Below are 18,324 nucleotides of genomic sequence, written 5' to 3' on the forward strand. Positions count from 1 at the left end.
CGTCTGCTTGTAGCCAATCACAGCTGATAAGAGTTGGGGGAGTATTTTATTACCAATGTATATATTATGACAGTTTGTAGCCAAAAACCGCGGCTGGAGGGGTGGGGCACGGGTACTGAGTTGTCACAAGGGACTTGTGGGGCTCACAGCACTGGGGGACGGAGGGCTGGAGAGGGTGGTCTTTCAGGGACTACTGTGGTTGTAGAATGAGCTCTCCATCCTGCCCGCAATACCCAAGACCAGCTGTCACCCAGGCTGTCTGTGAGCCTCTGACTGTGATCCCCGGACCTGTCTGAGCCCTCTCCCCTTTCTGTGACTCTTTCAGCTGCGCCCCCAGGGCACTCCTGCAGCTGCCTTTGGCCTGTCTGGGAATTGTGAACCAGTGTCCAGTGGGGGTGGGGATAGGCTTGGGGATTGGGCCAGGTGAGGGGGAGACAGGAACTGGGGACAACTACCAGCATGCAAGAGATGCCCAGGCCATGGGGCCAGCCCGCTGCATGGACATGCACTCGCATACACCCGGGGCCTTGCACATCGGGGGTCTCACATGTCAATCCTTGCACACTTGGGGTTTCTATACACAGTCTCTCCCGTTCTGGGGACCTGGCCGCCGCTGGAGACCACAGTGCACCAGTCTGGACATCTCAGGAGCCTGCCTCAGCTCTCAGGGCTGGGAGCGTGGGTGCTGAGCAGGTCCCCAGAGGTCGCCCAGTGTGACCGGGAGGGGGTGGAACTGAGGGCTGTGAGGGGACAGTGGGGTGTCAGGGCTGGGTTCGTGGGCTCATGACCACGAGGGAGCCGGGTAGAGGGCGTTCATTTGTGTGTTTAGGAGGGGAGGGGACTGGAAAGACAGGATAAGACCCTAGAGGCTGCCCGCCCCTCGGAGGCCTGTCACGCGTCGAGGGGATCCCTTCTAGGGGTCTGGGGTCAAGAAGGGAGCCTGAGAAGGTTGGAAACCCGGGCGTACAAAAGGGGAGCAGATCACTCGGCCGTGGGTCCGGCCCGTGAGCAGCATCGCGGCCGGCGCACACTCTGCAGCAGCGCGCGGAAGAGGCCGGGCGGGCGCTTCGCTGCGCCCTCTGGGGGCGCGGTGCGCACGGAGCCCACACGGCCCGGGCCTTGGCGCGGGGCGGGCGGCGGCGCGGGCGCCCCTTGGCGGCCGTGCTCCTCGATCTGTCGCTCCAGATGCTTCTGGATGGCCATGCCCAGCACCTCCACCTCCATGGCGGCGCCGTACACCTCCCACGTCATGCCCTTTTCGTCCCAGCTCACGTCGCGCACCGGCTCAGCGGCCTCTGGGGGCGCCACGGCGGCCGCCAGTGCGGAGCCCGGCCGCACCCGCACTTCGGGGAAGGCGGGCGGCGCGGCGGCCTGCGGCGTCATGGGCTCGGTGGCCACGGAGCGCGTCTCGGCGGCGCCCAGGGACACCTGTAGGCCCGCGTCCCGGCGAGAGGGCGGCCTGGGCGCGGGGCTGGGTGCGCGTGGCGCCGCCTCGAAGCTGAAAGCCGAGCCGCCCCCGCCGTCCTGCGGAGACATGGGGCTCACGGCCACCGACACGCAGGCCTGCGAGCCCGCCTGCGTGCCCGCGTCCTCGCGTGGCGGCGTGGCGCTCGCCTCCCACGACGGCGCCTTGGTGAAGTTGTCGCGAGTTCGCGGCCCCGGCGACGGCGCTACGGCCTCCAGGCCCGGGCTTCTCTCGGCCCTAGTGGCCGCCGGGTCCTTCTGGCCAAGGCTGCAGGCCTCGGAGCTGGGCAGTGGCGCTGGCTCCACGCGACCCCCGCTATGCGCGGGGTGAGAAGCGGAGCCGCAGGGTTTGTCATCTGCCTGCGTGGAAGAGGAGGCCTCCGCCTTCTCCAGAGTCAGGTGGGCCCGCTTCCCTGAGGATGGGGGTTCCCCTTTTCTCTGAGGCGCAGAGTCAGTCTTCCCCAGGGCTACAGGCTCCAACTTCCCAGAGACGATAGAGGATCCAGGATCCCCCTTCTCCGAGGTCAGCGGCTTCTCCTTCTGCAAAGATTTAGCCTCTGCTTTTCCTGATGAGGCAGTGCCCTCCTGCCCAGGGGGCCTTGTTTCTGCTTTGCCCTCAGACTTGGGTTCTGCTTTCCCTGAGGCCCTGGGATCCACCTTCGTGGAATTCATAGGATTGCCCTTCTCTAGAGGTGGAGGATCCACCTTTCCCTCTGGGACAGCTTCTGCTTTTCCCAAGGATGCCTGGACTGTTTTTCCTAGGGTTGTGGGGGCCACCTTTCCTGCAGACTCGGAGTCCATGTCTCCAGGGGGAACAGTTTCTGCCTTTCCCTTGCATACAGGGTCCACTTTACCCAAGGTGGGGGGATCAGCCTTCCCTGAGGCCATGAGACCCACCTTTCCAGGGGCCACAGGACCTGACTTTTCTGAAGATAGTGGATCTGCTTTTCCTCCTGTCACTGCCTCAGCTTTTACAGAGGATGGGGGACCTGCTGGACCTGAGGACACAGGGTCTATCTTTCCTGATGATTCAGGATTCACTTTTCCAGAAGATGATGCTTTTGTATTTCCCACAGAAATGGGATCCCCCTTTCTGGAGGACACGGGGTCCTCCTTTCTTGAGGATGCAGTTTCTGTCTTTCCCACAGACATCAGTTCTGCCTGCCCAGGAGACAAGGCCTTTGGCTTTCCTGAGGACACAGGATCCACTTTTCCCAAAGAAACTGGACCCGTCTTGCCTGAAGACACAGGGTCCATGTTTTTCAAAGATGTGGGATCCATCTTTCCTGAAAACATGGGATCCACCTGTCCAGTAGACATGGTTTTTGTCATTCTCATAGACATGGACTCTTGCTTTCCTGAGGAGGCAGGATCCATCTTTCCCAGGAACTGAGGGTCCTCTTTTGTAGAGGACACGGTTTCTGCATTAACCATAGATTCAGGATCTGTCATCCCTAAGTGAGTAGGATCCACCCTTCCAGATGACCCCAGAGCCACTGTTCCAGGGGATACAGGCTTGATTTTGCCTGAAGACCCTGGAGTCAGCATTCCCAAGGACCCGGGATCTGTCTTTTCTACAGATGCAGAATCCGTGTTTTCCAAGGACATGGGATCCACCTTTTCGGAGAGCTCAGGATCTCTCTTTCCCAAGGATACAAGATCTGTCTTTCCTGCAGAAGCAGGACCCACCTCTTCTGAGGACACTTGAAGGTCTTTTCCTGAATACCTGGGCTCCTCCTTTTTTGGGAATGCAAGATCCACTTTGCCCAAGGATACAGGATACTCCTTCCTTGTGGACATTGTATCCACCTTGCTGGAGCACTCAGGATCTACCTTTCCCAAGGATTCAGGATCCTCCTTTCTTGGGGTCACAGGATCCATCCTTCCAGAAGCCGCAGGATCCCCTTTCCCCAAGATTACAGGCTCTGTCTTTCCTGTAAACATGGGATCTGCCTTCCTCAAGGACCCGGCATCTTCCTTTCCTATGGAAATGGAATCTGCCTGCTTTGAAGACTTGGAATCCATCTTCTGTAATAACATAGGATTTCTGTTTTCTGAGGATGAAGGATCAGTTTTCACTGAGGACACAGGCTCTGGCTTCCCAGAGAAGGTGGTTTCTGGTGTCCCTGAGATCAAGGCTCCATGTGTCCCTAATGTCTCCTTGGTGGCTGCCTCTTGGGGAGGGATGCAGGTCAGGGAGGGGAAGGCCAAACTCCTGCCAGGGCCCTCAGAGCAGGATGCCCTTTCCCCAGCCCCAGTGGGGCTGCTGTGTCTAGAGTCCATGCCTGGGCTTTGGGCAGGGGTGTGCCTTGGGGGTGCAGGGCTGGCCTTTTGCTGGGAGGGGCAGCAGTCCCTCATGGCCGGGCTCCCAGCCCCCAGGCTCCCATCCTGTGGGCAGCAGAGGGCTGTGGGCTGGGGTCCTGGGGGGCTGGAGTCCTTTCGAAGCAGCTGGAGCCAGGCTGGGTCTTCAGCGCTGCCCAACTGCCCTCATGACCATGCTTGGGCCCCAGGTTTCTGTCTGGTTCTGAAACACAGAGAGAGCAGACTCAGACTCAGAGGGGATCCAGTGGGGAGGAGCCTCCATCTGGGCCTCCTCCTTCTCACTCTCTTTCTAGCAGGCGGGCCTTCTCACCACGTTCTCTGCCTTTGTCTGGTCCCCTCCTGTCCATAGGGTCTGGGCTAAAAACATGAACCCAACTATGTCATTCCCCTGCTTCACTGCTCCCAGTGGCCCTCTGGATAAAGGTCAGGCTTCCTAAAATGGCATTCAAGGCCCTTCACAACTTGGCCACAGTCTAACTTTTCCACTTCATCTACCATCACCCCTTCCTTATCAGCCCACCCCATGCAACATGCTACCTAGAAGTTATGCTTTTCTCCTTTAGGCCATGGGTCATAAATTCTGATGCCATAGGAGCCAGGTAGGTAATTTAATTGAGGGAAACAGACTGGGTACAGAACGTAGGGAGTGGTGGGGACTAAGGCAAAGTGGAGAGCACATGCCCTGTCTAAAGGGGGAGCCATACTCCATCAGCCAAGTACTGCCCTGGAGAAATGCATCCTAGTAGTATCAGTCAGAAGTGGGAAATATAGAAGTTTACTGTAAAATATCCCAATTAATTCAAGATTAAAAAAAAAAAACAACACAGTATGTGGCCCAAACAAAATATGTCTGCAGATCACCAGTTTATGTCTGTGTAGGCCCTGGGGAGATGGGAATGGTTTACAGTCAAGGAAAGGACATAGTCTGAAATGTGTGTTTTCAAAGATTGCTTAGGGATGGTGTGGAGGCTGGAGGGGAAGGGCTGGCCAATCATTTATTCAATCTCTCATTCATTTAATTCTTCATTCGTTTACCCAGCCCCTTCTCTGCGATAGTCTAGATGAGAGATGGTACAGCGAAGGTTGTGGGAATGAAGAGTTGGCAGGATTGAGAGGTCTGAGGGAAACTAACAGGAACCAGCTGGCTGTAAGAGGTGATGGTGGGGGTGGCCTGCAGGATGCTGGCTACGGTGGCGGGTGCTGGACAACAGATCCGGGAAAAGGGGGAGTTGCATTTTGGACAAGCTGAGTGTGTGGTGCCTGGGGGATATCCAAGGAGAGGGTCTGGCAGGCAGCTGGATCTGCACGCAACTTTCATTTATTATACACTCAGCGGCCAAAGCAAGCAGAGTTCCCAATTACCCCCAGACCTCTTCCTCCTGCCATCTTCTCCAAAGCCATATTGCTGGTGCTCAGGCCAATATCCCTTGACTTTTTCTCACACCCGGCATCCCACCATCAGCAAAACATAATGGATCTACCTTCAAAATATATCGAGAATTTGGCCACTACCGTGAGCCAAACCTGCACCATCTCCCACCTGGATTATCCTTGGTTTTTCCTTCACCCCATATAGTTTTTTTCTCAACACAGGAACCAGAGGGATCTTAGTAAAACTCAAGGTAGATCATGTCCCTCCTTTGCCCAGAACCATGCAGTGTCTTGCCATCTCATGCAATGTAAAAGTAAACTCCTTACCATAGCCCACAGGTTCCTGCATTTTCTGGCCCTGTCACTGCTCTTGGCTTTGTCTCCTACTGCTCTCCTGTGATTACCCTGCTTCAGTCACCCTGGCTGCCCCGCTGATCCTTGAACCCACTGCCTTGGGGCCTTTGCACTCGCTGTCTCCTCTGCCTGAAATGCTTTCCTTCCCAACATCTGCATCTCCCTGAAGCTTTCCCTGACCCATCCTGTATAAAATAGCCTCCTTCGCAACACTGGCTGACGCTTTCCATTCCCCTTGCCCTGATCAGTTTTTCTTCATGGTACCTGTCTCCAGCCACCATACTGCATATGTTTGTTTATTGCTCGTGGTTTGTCTCTCCCATTAGAATGTCAGCTCCAGAAGTGTGGGGACTTTGCTGTGTTTACTGATGTGGTCTCAGGGTTGAGAACAATGACTGGCACATAGTAAGCAAGTGGCTCCCAATAAATATTCGTTAAATGAATGACTGAATGACGTGTCTATGATGTTAGTCCAACCATGCCACTCCTTGGCTCAAAACGCTCCTTGCTTTTTCGGGGGAAGTAAATTGGTTGTAATGTTTTTGGAAGGACATTTACCAATTCTTATCAAAGTTTACAATGCATACAGCATTTGGGCCAGCAAGCCCACCTCCAGGGTGGTCTTGAAGACAGACAAATGGTGCATGAGAACATGGCTGGTGATGAGAAGAAAACCAGGAAGTGGGTTTGTAAAATGTGGGACAAGCACAGAGGACCTCCCCTCCCCCACAGCTGTTAGACTGTGTGGAGTGATGAGGAAAGATGCCCAAGATAAATTAAGTGAAAAAAAGCCAGAGGATAGCATGGCTAGTGGGATCCCATGCGGGTAGGCAAGGAAAAGGACAAATACACATCTGTAGGTTTATTTATAAACAGAAAATTTCTGGAAGGAAACCCATGAAACTTTTAGCAGTGATTGCCTTTGTGAAGCGAGATCAGGGATCTGGAGGTGGAAGAGACTTTTTCTGAATGCCCTTTTGCAATACTTGAATTTTGGTTGTGTGCACATATTTTTTTAAAAACAGGAAAAAAAAGAAACTTTTAATGACTCCCTGTTACTTTTAGGGTCAAGTTCCAGCTCTTCAATGTGCTTCTAAGCCCCTGTGTATTTACTCACCTGCTGGGCTTTATCTTTCATTATGCACTCCATCCCCCAAAGCATGTGTACACACACACACACACACACACACGAAACCTCTTTGGGTTCAACCATGGGTTCACATTCTTTCCAATCTTGGCCTCTACACACCTTCCCGCTTGGCTCTTATTAAACCTTCAGTCCTCAGCTTAAACGCCTCCTCCTCCAGTGAGCCTTCTTTGCCTACCAGCTTCCTCAGGGTCCCTGTGGCCTCTTGTTCTGCCCCTAACCAGACTCTTGTCATTCTGCTTGTAGCCCTTTACACCTCTGTCCCCGCCTAGCCCTCAGGTCCCTGGATGGGGACTGAGCTGGTATTGTTCACGACTGAGTCCCCCAAGCTTTGGGCATATGGGACTTGGGGGGATGAGTGTTATCACCAAAATGGAGGCATGGGGGGAGGGGCAGTTTGCAGAGGATGGTGGGGGGCTGGGTTTTGGGAAGTTGAACTGGGGTGCCTGGGGGACTTATAGGGGAGATATCCAGGAGGCTGCTGGGAGACAGGTTTGAAACACAGGAGAGGTCTGCTGCAATTCTTCGGATCTGGTTTTCATCAGCATAAAAATGGCAGGTGTATGGTGAGCTTGGGCTGGAACTGGAAGGAGTCACCAAGGGCTATAGAAGGTGTGCTCTGAGTCTTCACCACCCTTCCTTTCACCCCTGGTAGCTCAGCCCTCGGGTCCTCTCACACCAGCCCCTCCAACAGGCTCCCTCCCCCTGGGTGAGGCATGGGTAGGAAGTTGGGACAGCTCCCTGATTTACCAGCTCTGTGACCTCAGGCGAGTCCCATCTCCTCAGTGGGGACCCTAACAAACCTACCCCCTGCTCGCACAGGGCTGCAGGGAGAATTAAAGATGAGGGGTGTGCACGTCTCTGCTACTTTAGGGCTGGGCTGTGTACATGCAAGGCCTGTTTTTATCTACTCAGCCTGTCAGAGCCCAGCTGTGCTCCCAGGAGGGGGCAGGGGAGGAAGGGCCAGCAGCACAGGCACAAACTGGCAAAACCTCACCCTTGGACATGGCTGATTAACTCAGAGTGCTTAAAAAATTTTTTTTAAGGAATTTAGTCATCAACATTTAAAAATTAGAAGGTTTCACGTAAAAATCAGATTTCTAGCTTCTCTTGGGAAACTAAAACTTGGCAATCTGAGCATGCTTCCTGCATGGCAGCAGTCAGCTGGAGCCAAGCAGTGGCTACTTCCTTAGATGGGGGTACACTCTCCAATTAGTCACCATCTCTACCCCTCCCAGTGGTGTCCTGGACACTGAGGTTGACTGCCCGCTGCCACTGATCACTGATTTGCACCATCATTTTTCTTATAGCAGCCCTTCATGCATGCTACCCACCTGGCCTGTAGCCACCTGAGTTTTGACCCTTGACCTAGATGCCAAGAAAGGTGGGAGGTGACCTCAAGCCCTTACTATGCTTATTATGTGCAGATCCCATACACCTTCCAGGCAGACGTTGTGTTCTTACTTTCCAGAGAAGGAAACTGAGGTTCCAAGAGGCAGGCATGGCCCAGCTGGTAACATACCCCTTCCAAAAGTCCTCCGGGAAGAGGCCGGCTTCTTAGTTCTCAGCTCACAATTCTCTGATATGGGATACGGTCCAGGATTGGGACAGAGAGCCTGGCCAGGGAGTTAGAAAGATGTGGGGTCAAGCTCCAGCTTAGTCATTGACTTGCTACATGACTTTGGGTGAGTTTTTCCACACCCTGAACCTCCGTTTCCCAATCTGTGAAATGGGGGAGAGGAAGTAGTTATATTTAGTAGAGCTGGCTGAGCCCTGGGTTTAAGATCTGCCAAGATACCATTCCCAGAGGCTCTGCTGCTCACAGTTCTGCTAGACTATTCCGGGCTCTCAAAGAAGCCTTGGTATCCTCCAGCCTCTTCTCCAAAAGGCAACTCAGGCCTGGTGCCCTACCTCCTCGCCTCCCATCTCCCACTGGAACCCAGCTCCATCACTCTCCCACTGTGTGCTCAGCCCTGGATGCAGCATTCTCAGGCTCATTTTAGCACCTGGACTCCACAACAATCTCATGAAGGGGGCATTATCATCCCATTTCACAGATGAGGACACTGAGGTAGGGAGAAAAGACTTGACCAAGGGCACACAGCTGGGATGGGGGGCTCTGATTCAAAGCCTGTTTTGTCTGAATCCAAAGCCTGCTTCTTCCCACTCATATCAGCTGAGATCCTGGACACTGATGCTTGGCTCTTAAAACCCCTTTCTGCTCTTCAGGGTCATGCCAAGGGTCCTCCCAATCCCCTGGACCTAACAGGCAACAGTGTGAGGGATCGTCTAGGAGAGGAAGCAAGAGTGTCCTCCGTGCGGGAACCCACCTTTGGAAACACCCTATGAGCAGATGAGCCTGCACACTTCTGCCGCCCGATTGAGGTAAAAGGTTGAAATGACCCCCAGTTGTATGGGCTGGCAAACCCAGCATGCAGGAGAGCACGTAGGTGGCTTGTGGACATCTGCACCAGCTTAGGCCAGCCTGGGGAGCCAGGGCCTGGCTCCTACCTTCTGCTCAAGAACTTGGTGTACACATGTGCAACCTGTATGTGCAGAATGCCCTGTGTGTTTGTGTCTCATGGTGGCCACTTGGACCCTGTGGGTATGCACATGTGTGGCCACATGGCCTCAGAGCCTCACTCATGGGAGAGATGGCCTGGGTATGTGCCCAAGTGATTGTGCCCTGCTCCCAGGCAGAGAAGCCCCTGTGAATGCTCACTCAGGCCCAGAGACCTGACCAGCCAGTTATTTTCCCTTTAGGATTTCTTCCCTAATTGGAGCCAGGGTGCCAGGCACCTGCAAACACCTCCTCCCATGGCGATAAGATTGACAAAGGCTTCTGGTACTTCAGCAGGTGTGAGAGAGAGAGTGTGTGTGTGTGTGTGTGTGTGTGTGTGACAATCCTGGTGTGCTGTACTTCACCCTCTCATCCCCTTGTCTCCTACAACCCTCAGAGCAGCAAAGCTTCCTCCCTGGGGCTGGAGGGGAGATGGAGTCTAGCAAAGGGTGATATCCAGTCTTCCTTCCAGAAATGGCCTCCAGACCATCCGTCCATCTATCCACAGGAGAGCAAGACTGGACATGCAGGAGTGGGTGTGTGTGTGTGGAGAGCAAGCTAGAAGTGTGTGACGGAGTGTGTGACACTCCTGCTCCGGGGTCCGGGGGTACATGAGGGATACCATGACGTGCAGCTGTGAATAGGCGCAAGCAGGCCAGAGCAGGATGGCTGCGAATGCTTTGTGATCGGGGAGTATTGCTGAGTTGAGTGTGCTGTGATAGGCAATGGCTGGTGTGAGTGTGTAGCTATGCCTGGGTGTGTACCAAAGGTGTACGGGGTGCGTGCACAGGTGACCATGTGTATGAGTCTGATGGAATGATCAAGGGACACAGTGTGTGTAGACCTGTGGCCTCGAGCGGTGAGTGTGTGACAGTGTGTGTGATGGAGCTCCAGAGCGTATTCCACACTGAGCGTGCGACAGCGAATGTGCTCCATGGTGCCAACAGAGCCACTCGAGCGCCGAGCTCGCTCCAGGGGGAAAATGAATCAACGCGGGCGGACCCCTCCCCGCGGTGGCGGGAAGCGCCCCCTCCCGCACCACGGCGCCAAACAAAGCGGCAGTCAGCGGCGAGGCCAGGAGCGGGGCCGGGGTCTTATACACAGGGCGGGCTGGCCCGCAGGGCCCCTCGGGTGCTCGGCCAGGACTGCGGACCCACCCCCGCCCCGCCCCTGAGAGGAACCTGGAAATGGACACCCGCCGCCCCGGCCGCGCGCGTACATTCCCCCGGGCGCACGCCAGACACGCTGCTCACGGTGCCCAAACCCCGCCACCCAGGAGGTTCGAGGACCCTGGACAGCGGCTGTGGGGCAGCCACGAGCCGAAGAAGGCGGTCGACACCGCCCGCCTGGAGCGGGCAGCAGGTGCAGGCGCGGCGCTTACCCGGCTGTGCCGCCGTTCCGTCTCCTCGGCGCGCTGCGCTCCGGCTCCCGTCACCGCCACCGCTACCACCACCGCCGCCGCCCGAGCTGCCTCGGCTGCCTCCGGCAGGGCTGGCGGGCGGACCGCGGACTCCGCTATGCCGTCCCCCGCGCCGGCTCCGCGCTCCAGCCCCGCGCCCCGCCCCGGGCATGCGCACTGGCCGACTCGCGGCCTCAGAACCCGGGAGGGGGCGGTGCCCGCAGGGAAGCAGGGGCCCAAAGGAGGGAGGGGCGCCCCTCGCCCGCCGCCCCTCACCACGGCCGCTGGGCTCCTGGGTTCCCCGCCCTCCTCGACCCGGTTCCCATTTCACAGACAGGAGACTAAGGGGCGGAGAGGCTGCCTATTTGCTGCGTGCCTGTTGAGGGAGGGGCGCGCTGTCAGATCTCACTCAATCCAGCCCGGTGAACGCTCTCTGCTTGTTTCACCGAGGAGGAAATTGGGGCCCAGAGAGGGGAAGCCGCTTGTCCGCGGATACTCGGTCCCTGGAGCGGGATCCAGGTCTGCGCGATCTCCGAGCTCCCCCTGCGCGGAATTTCCCGCCTCCGCCTTGGCCGCACTTCCGGCCTTCTCCCCCTCACCTCGCCCCGCCCCCGCCCCCTTTGTCTCGCCTCCACCCACGCTCCCGGGAGTGGAGGGACCTGCGTGGTCGGGGGAGCGCCTTCGATTTCCCCGCTACCGGCCTCCCTAGCCGGGGTGCCCTCCCACCTTCTAGTCTGTGCAAGCCGGGTTCTCCTCCTCCTGGGCACCCTCAAGCAAATCATCTCACCTCTCCGAGTCTCAATTTCCCGATCTGTAAGGTGGGACTAACATTAATCACCTCACAGTAAGTGGTCTTGGAAGGAGGAAGGAGCCTGAAGTAGGTGTTCAGGGCCTTCCAGCTGAATCTGAATTGCCAAGGACATGAGGACTTGCTGCCCACCCTGCCTCGACGTTTCTAAGCAGAGAAATTGTCCCCTCCCCTTTGACTTCCCAGAGGAGAAAAAATAAGTCTGTAATTGCCAAGAGGTGATAAAGCCCTCTCGCTTGTACTGTGAAACCACCTACTAAAACTGGTAACAACTAACGTTAATATAATGCTTATTTAGGTGCAGTGTTTTTATGGTAAAGCCCGCAAGTTAACCTAACAACTAACGTTACCTTAATTTTGTTTTCCGGTTTCATCTAATTTCAATTTCTAATCACTTATAAGCAAGTTAACATTAATGTATTATATCCTTGTTTTTCAGATAAGAAAACTGAGATACTGATGATAAATCACTTGTCTGCGTTAGTAGTGAAGCTAACTCCTGAAACTTCAAGCTTCACCTTTACTTTCTATTCCTCTCACTTACCTGGTGAACCATAAGTCACCGTGATTGTTAAAAAAAAAAAATTTTTTTTTTTTAAATCTAGATGGCAAATGAAGAAGGAAAAAAAAAAAAAAAATCTATCGTATGACGTCTTTAGCCAGCATTGCAGGGAAGCAAAAAACGGGAGCACAGAACCAATTTTCAGCACCACGGACAACACTCATGCAAGGGCGCTTCCCCACGTCTCTGGCCCTGAAAATTGCTCATTCATTGCCCACAATGGCACTTCGCTTCACAGTTTACAAACCCTATTCTACGCTCATCGTTTCATTTTACTTTCCCTACAGTCCTTCAGGGTAAACATCATTGGCTCCATGACACAGATGAAGACATCGAGGCTTGGGCAGGTTCACAAGACATGAAAAGTAGCAAGAACATGGCTGTGATCTAAAAAGCCCCCCACACCCCCACCCCTGGGCAGGGCGAGTGTGGATGGGAGCGGGATCAGGGCATGAGTGAGGAGGCCGTAGCAGCTGCCCAGGTGAGAGGTAATGATGCCTGAACCATTGGGATGGAGGGGAGGGGCCAGATCTGATAACTATTTAGGGGTAAAGTCAACACGTCTCCGTCATGGGGTGGATGTGAGTGTGAGCGGAGAGAGGATTCTGCTGCCCCTCTGAGGTTCTGCCTTGGGGAGCCAAATGGTTGGAGGACAGATACCTGATGAACCCTGGGGAAAGAAGGGACTTGTGAAACAGCCACACTGAGACATCCGAGTCCAAAACTGAGCTCTGAAGTGGCCAAGCCTGGCAACAGACCAGGGAGCTGGTGATGGAGGTCAGGAGAGGTGTGTTGGTACATGAGGGGAGAGTACAGGCCAAAATAGGGTGAGACAAGGGCCCATCCTGAGGAACATCAACATTAAGGAAAAAGGAGGCTGCAAAGAAGAATGAGAAAAAGTGGTCTGAGAAACCAGAAGAAACCCAGGAGAGTGTGATGTCTCAGAAGCCAAGGGGAGAGAACATTCCAGAAGGTCAGGGTAAACTGCATCAGGAAGACAAGATACAGCCTGAGAGTTGTCCTCTGGACTTGAAAAAAAGATAATGGAAATTTGATGAAAGCATGGTTAGTGGAGTGGTGGGGGTGGAAGCCAGACTGGGGTGGGGGTGGAGCAGGGACTGATGAGTTAATGGGAGCAAGGAGGTGGAGAGGGCAAGTAGATGACTCTCAGGTTTGGGCTTGGAGGGAGAAAGGGGATCTGATAATCTCTACAGGGGCACTGGAGGCATTGAAGTCCTGATGGGAGGGGGCCAGTAGAGAGGGAAAGGAAGATGCCAAGAAAGGAGATCATAATGGCTGGGCCCAGATGCTCAGTGTGGAAGGATAGGATGGGATCCAGCACCCTGGGGCAGCTCACAGACCCTGAAATGAAGATTCAGGGAATATGGTTTATTTGGGAGGTGCAGGGACACCAGCAGGGGAGTGGGAAGGTGACCCAGGAAGGGAAGGCATCCAATAAGAGGTGGTTATCAAGCCAGCTATCACAGTGGGTGAGTGAGGCTTAATCCTGCAGGAAGTCTTGGGAAATGGGGTAAATGCACATCTCAGAATTCCCCTGGCTGAGGGCAAGGGAGCTGGTGTATTTATATCCCAGCATCTGGCGGACATTGGTGAAGAGCCAGCCCATGGGGCTGTGTGTTAATTCCCAAGCACTTCTAGCCCACCAGTGCATGTGGACAAAGTGGGTTCCAGAGCCCGTGGACAGCTCTTCGATAATGATGCGGGTACTGGCTGTTGGGAGTCCTACTGGTGGGCACAGAAATAGTATGGTCATCTGAGTGGATGTAGTCAGAGCTCTGGCCATGTCTACTACATGGGCACAGTCAGGGCCTTTTTCCATCGATGCCCTTTGCCATGCTCCAACCACTCTTGTTCCACGGTGACTTGTTGATAAAAAACCCATTTAAAAATGAAAATTTCCAGACAACAAAACAAAACACTGCCAAGGCGGAGTGGGAGCTCAAAAAGGGCATGGAGGTAGGCAGCGTGGGTTCACATTCTGACTTTGCCAGTTGCTAGCTGTGTGGCCTTGACTGAGGTCTCTCTAGGCCTCAACTTCATCATTTGTAATTCTTAGCTCTCAGAGCTCTGAGGAGGATGTAGGGAGAAAAAAAACCCCAAGCACCAAGCATAGTGTAACACTTGTGGTGGATGCCAGGGTATGGCAAGCCCAGCACTGTGTACCCTTGTCTGACCACAGCACCTCCATTTTCCTTGGGGAACCCCCTCCTCACTCCAGTCCATGTGGTGGAGTGGGATGGACCCACTGCCATTTTTAGGGAGGGGCAGTGACCCAGGCGTGGCCAATCACTGTGCAGTGATTAGTTCTGGGGGTAGAGGTAGAGCAAAGGACCACAGCCAGGGCAACTGGCTCTCCCACTTCCTTGGAGCTTTAGGGGTTGCTAAATTGGTGGTGTGTCTGCCTGGAGCTGCTGAGGGTCATCTTTGTCCCCATGTGGAGCGAGTCTGCCTGGGCCCAGACTGTGGCTCATAGGGTTCAGGCTCATCCTGTGACAACCAACATGATTACCCGCACCGGTGTGAGTGTGTGTGCGTGCGTATCTCTGGTTGGTCTGCTTCCGTGAAGCCATATACACTCATACACACCAGAAGATAAACAAGTGCCTGCAGCTCCTTGGCTGGCGCCCAGGCTGGGGGTGGAATAAACAATCCCAGTGACTTTCTGAAAAGCAAGCGTGTGTGGCAACAGGCACCATGGAGACAAGCAGACTGTACCAGAGCAGAGACACCAGCCACCCCCCAGTGCCACCCCGGCCCACCGCCACACACATGCACATACACACGCACATCTCATGTTCATATCTACTCCATCACACACGGTCCCGCTTTCAAACCCAGGCACATCACCCTTGGGATCTGGCCCCCATTCCAGCTTTGCTTGAGACTAAAGGCCTTGAGAAGGTCTGAGATTTCCAGTACAGTGGCATTCACAGTTCCTCACCCCTTGCGTGGACACTGGTCCTGGTCTAGGCCAAATTTCAGCAAATCATAGCCTCTAGGAAAGGTGTGTGTGTGTGTGTGTGTGTGTGTGTGTGTGTGTGTGAGAGAGAGAGAGAGACAGAGACAGAGAGGAGAAAGAGAGAGAAGGGGAGAGAGAGAGGGAAGGAGAGAAGGAGAAAGAGGTGGGAGGGTGGGCAGGATCACATGGTGGGCAATGCCATATAAACCCAACTTTCTGGGAAGTTCTTCTCTTTGCTTCAGAGGTGCACACACAACACACATTCATCTGCTCCTTCAAGAAACACTCACCCAGACCCCCCACCCCCTGAGGCTTGTATGGACACAGCCCTGGATACAAACACTCAGATATGTATCCATCCTCATGCATGCAGGGTATAACCCAGTATCCCCTAGATGGTGTTGGTGGTGGTGGTGGTGTACCATTTACTGACTGCCCAAGTGTTTTACAGTCATCTCTTTATATTTAACCCTTAAGAAAAACCATCTGAGATTGATATTATTATTATTCCCATTTCACAGATAAGGCAACAAAAGTTCATAGAGGTTAAGTAACTTGCCAGGGTCACACAGAAAGTGACAAAGCTGGCAGCCAAACTCCTGCCCACACTATTAGCCCCTCTTCATTTAGTCAGATATACATGCAACACCCATGCGTGCACAGGTGTGCGTGTGTACACACACAAACCCTGCCTCCTCCGTCAGTGCAGGTAACTGATGTCCATGGGGTCATTTTCCTCACCCTGACCTCCTCATATGCACCACTCCCAGACCCGCACAGCACTGCCCTGATATTCATGAGAGCCCCTCGTCCAGGCACCTATGAGCACAGCCTGCTGCCCACAAAGGTCCCCTCCCCCCAGCAGCTGTAGGCCCCGGCCCAGCTGGGGGCCACCCTGGGATTTGGATGGGTGACTCAGGCTGAATCATGGCCCAGCTGCTCCTTGGCAGCCCTCTCCCCTACTCTGCCCAGATAGCCTATTTTGAAGGCAGAGATGGGCCTTGCGTGGTGGACAGGGAGCGGGGCAGTAGGGGGTGGGGACAGGGAGCATGGGCACTTGAGCAGGAGGAATCAGGCACAGGAGGGTCTCTGTGCCCTCCTCTACTCCTCAGTGGTCTGCAGGTGCTCTCAGGCAGCCCCCAACCACGCCCCTCACTCTGCCAGGGAAGTGGATCCTTCTGCCTGGACACGGGCAAGGGGCTCCCTCTCTGATCTCAGGGCCCACTTTGGCTCCCCTGCCCCACCTTTTGGCCCTAATAACAACAATAATGACAATATTTACTATTCTAATTGATCACTCACATGTTACAGTATTCTACAGTTTCAAAGCACTGTCTCATCAGTATTGCATTTGATTCTCTTATTAGTCCTAGAGTGGACTAATAGCATCCTTAGGAGTGGAAATTATCATCCTTACGTTTGAGCTGAAGAAACTGAAGCTCAAAGAGGTTATGTGAACCATCTAAGGTCACACAGTTGAAGTGACAGAGCCAGGAACCAAACTTAGGCTTCTTGGTCCAATCTGTGGAAGGTAAGCATTAGGGCTGGAGTTAAGCTGCAGTTGGGCATGGTGGGAACAAGGTAGGGAAATGTGGGGCACGGCAGGGCCATGGTTGGGGCACTGGAAGTGGCATGGGGGAGTGGCAAGGTAGGGGGCCTGCCTAGTGGCTTGTTGTGCAGCAGGATCATGACAAAATTTTTCTCTTTACCCTTCTGCAACTAACAGATTATGGAATCATTTATGCTTTTAAATCTTCTTTTCCATGTTTCAGGCCAATGTCCTATGGCTAACAAGTGCAGAGCCATGGAGTTTCTACTGAGAAGTCTTGACCCATAGGACCTTTGCTTTCCAAAGCCTTAGTTTCCTCATCTGAAAAAATGGGTCTGGGCCTCCAGTGGGGCAGAGTGTTGAGAGGCGTGATTGCAATCATGTGCATCATGCTCTTTAGAAGCCATGAAGGACTTCACAAAAGATGCTGGTTTTCACATTTTGTTTTATCTTTAAAAAACACCCGTGGGGGGCTTCCCTGGTGGCGCAGTGGTTGAGAGTCCGCCTGCCAATGCAGGGGACACGGGTTCGAGCCCTGGTCTGGGAAGATCCCACATGCCGCGGAGCAGCTGGGCCCGTGAGCCACAATTACTGAGCCTGCGCGTCTGGAGCCTGTGCTCCGCAGCAAGAGGCCGCGATAGTGAGAGGCCCGCGCACCGCGATGAAGAGTGGCCCCCGCTCTCCGCAACTAGAGAAAGCCCTAGCACAGAAACAAAGACCCAACATAGCAATCAATCAATCAATTAATAAATCTTAAAAACAAACAAACAAACAAACAAAAACACCCGTGGGTACTGGGCAGAGGGCAGGTGGGCTTCTGGGAACCTGGGAGCAGTGCCGAGAAGGGGAGTGGGTGACAGCTCTTCCTTCCCCCTGCCTGGGCTCGGCCTGGCCTTCCCCCACCCTCAGCCCAGAGCTGGTTTCTAGGCAACAGGATGGATGCAGGGATGGTTCGGAGGGGAGAGAGCTATAAATAGGGAAGGGAAAAACAAAAATAAAGTTCCAGAGAAGGCTGTGGAGCCACATTACTAAGGGTGGGGGTGGGAAGACAGGGAGGGAGATGGGCGAATGGTGGGGCAGAGGGACAGCCCCCATCCCTTCATCAGGGGAGAGGGCAGTTTCAGGTTACCCAGCTGGCAAAGGTCCACAGAGTGCTGACATGTGTGAGGAGGGGGTCTCCGTGTGCACAGCTAAGCAGATGGGGGTGACAAGGAGAAGTCAGTTCTGGTTAGAGAACTAGGGGAAGCTCAGAAGAAGAAAGGATTTCGACAGGCAGAGTTGCAGGCAGATGTCCAGGTGAAGGAAAGAAGCAGGCAAAGGAAAGGAAGGTGTGAACCAGGTGGGGTGGGGCTGGACTCACAGATCTCAGAGGCCTGGCCAGGCGTGGCCTCGCCAACCACACACACCGTGTCCACAGAGACGCAGCGGGGCTCTTCCTGTGCTGTGATGCTCGCCCTCCCCAGATTTCCCAGGCCACCTCCTTTTCATTCAGGTTTCAGCTCTACCTCGCCTCCTTAGACACTTGACCTGACCACCCAATTGAATGCTGGTCACCACCCTTACTGTGTCACATTCTATCACATTACTCTGTTTTATGTTCTCCATAAAACCCAAAATTATCTTGATCCATATATTTGCTGATCCATGGACATGAGTTCTGCCAGGGCAGTGACCCGCAGGGCTGTTCCCTGCAGCCCCTTACTTCTAAGAACAGAGCAGGTGAGCAACACACACTGTCGAATGACTAAATGCACACAACGTGTGGGCAACCTCCATGTACACGTGTGAACACAGATACACCTGCATCC

At 54.2% G+C, this 18,324-nt stretch overlaps 1 protein-coding gene across 4 annotated transcripts; it reads right to left on the bottom strand.

Annotated features, from left to right (window-relative positions):
- Positions 1-27: 27 nt before the first annotated feature.
- On the bottom strand, positions 28-15,065 carry GPRIN1 (G protein regulated inducer of neurite outgrowth 1). 4 transcript variants are annotated; one of them, XM_082380511.1, is made up of 3 exons: positions 10,600-11,394; positions 8,181-8,274; positions 28-3,988 (listed from the first exon to the last, which is right to left on the bottom strand). In XM_082380511.1, the coding sequence occupies exon 3, from the start codon at positions 3,820-3,822 to the stop codon at positions 982-984; it is 2,841 nt and encodes a 946-aa protein (XP_082236637.1). In that variant the 5' UTR covers positions 3,823-3,988; positions 8,181-8,274; positions 10,600-11,394; the 3' UTR covers positions 28-981. The 4 variants fall into 4 exon arrangements, with proteins under 4 accessions (XP_082236637.1, XP_082236635.1, XP_082236636.1 ...); XM_082380509.1 differs by having other exon boundaries at positions 8,123-8,274; XM_082380510.1 differs by lacking the exons at positions 8,181-8,274; positions 10,600-11,394 and adding an exon at positions 11,405-15,065.
- Between the last annotated feature and the right edge of the window lie 3,259 nt (positions 15,066-18,324).

Source organism: Balaenoptera borealis (assembly GCF_965194805.1).
Source record: "Balaenoptera borealis genome assembly, chromosome: 2".
In the NCBI taxonomy this organism is placed as follows: Eukaryota; Metazoa; Chordata; class Mammalia; order Artiodactyla; family Balaenopteridae; genus Balaenoptera; species Balaenoptera borealis.

Bases quoted from the DNA above. Each gene is read 5' to 3' on its own strand.
- GPRIN1 (XM_082380510.1), bottom strand. From the start codon at position 3,822: ATGAGGGACTGCTGCCCCTCCCAGCAAAAGGCCAGCCCTGCACCCCCA.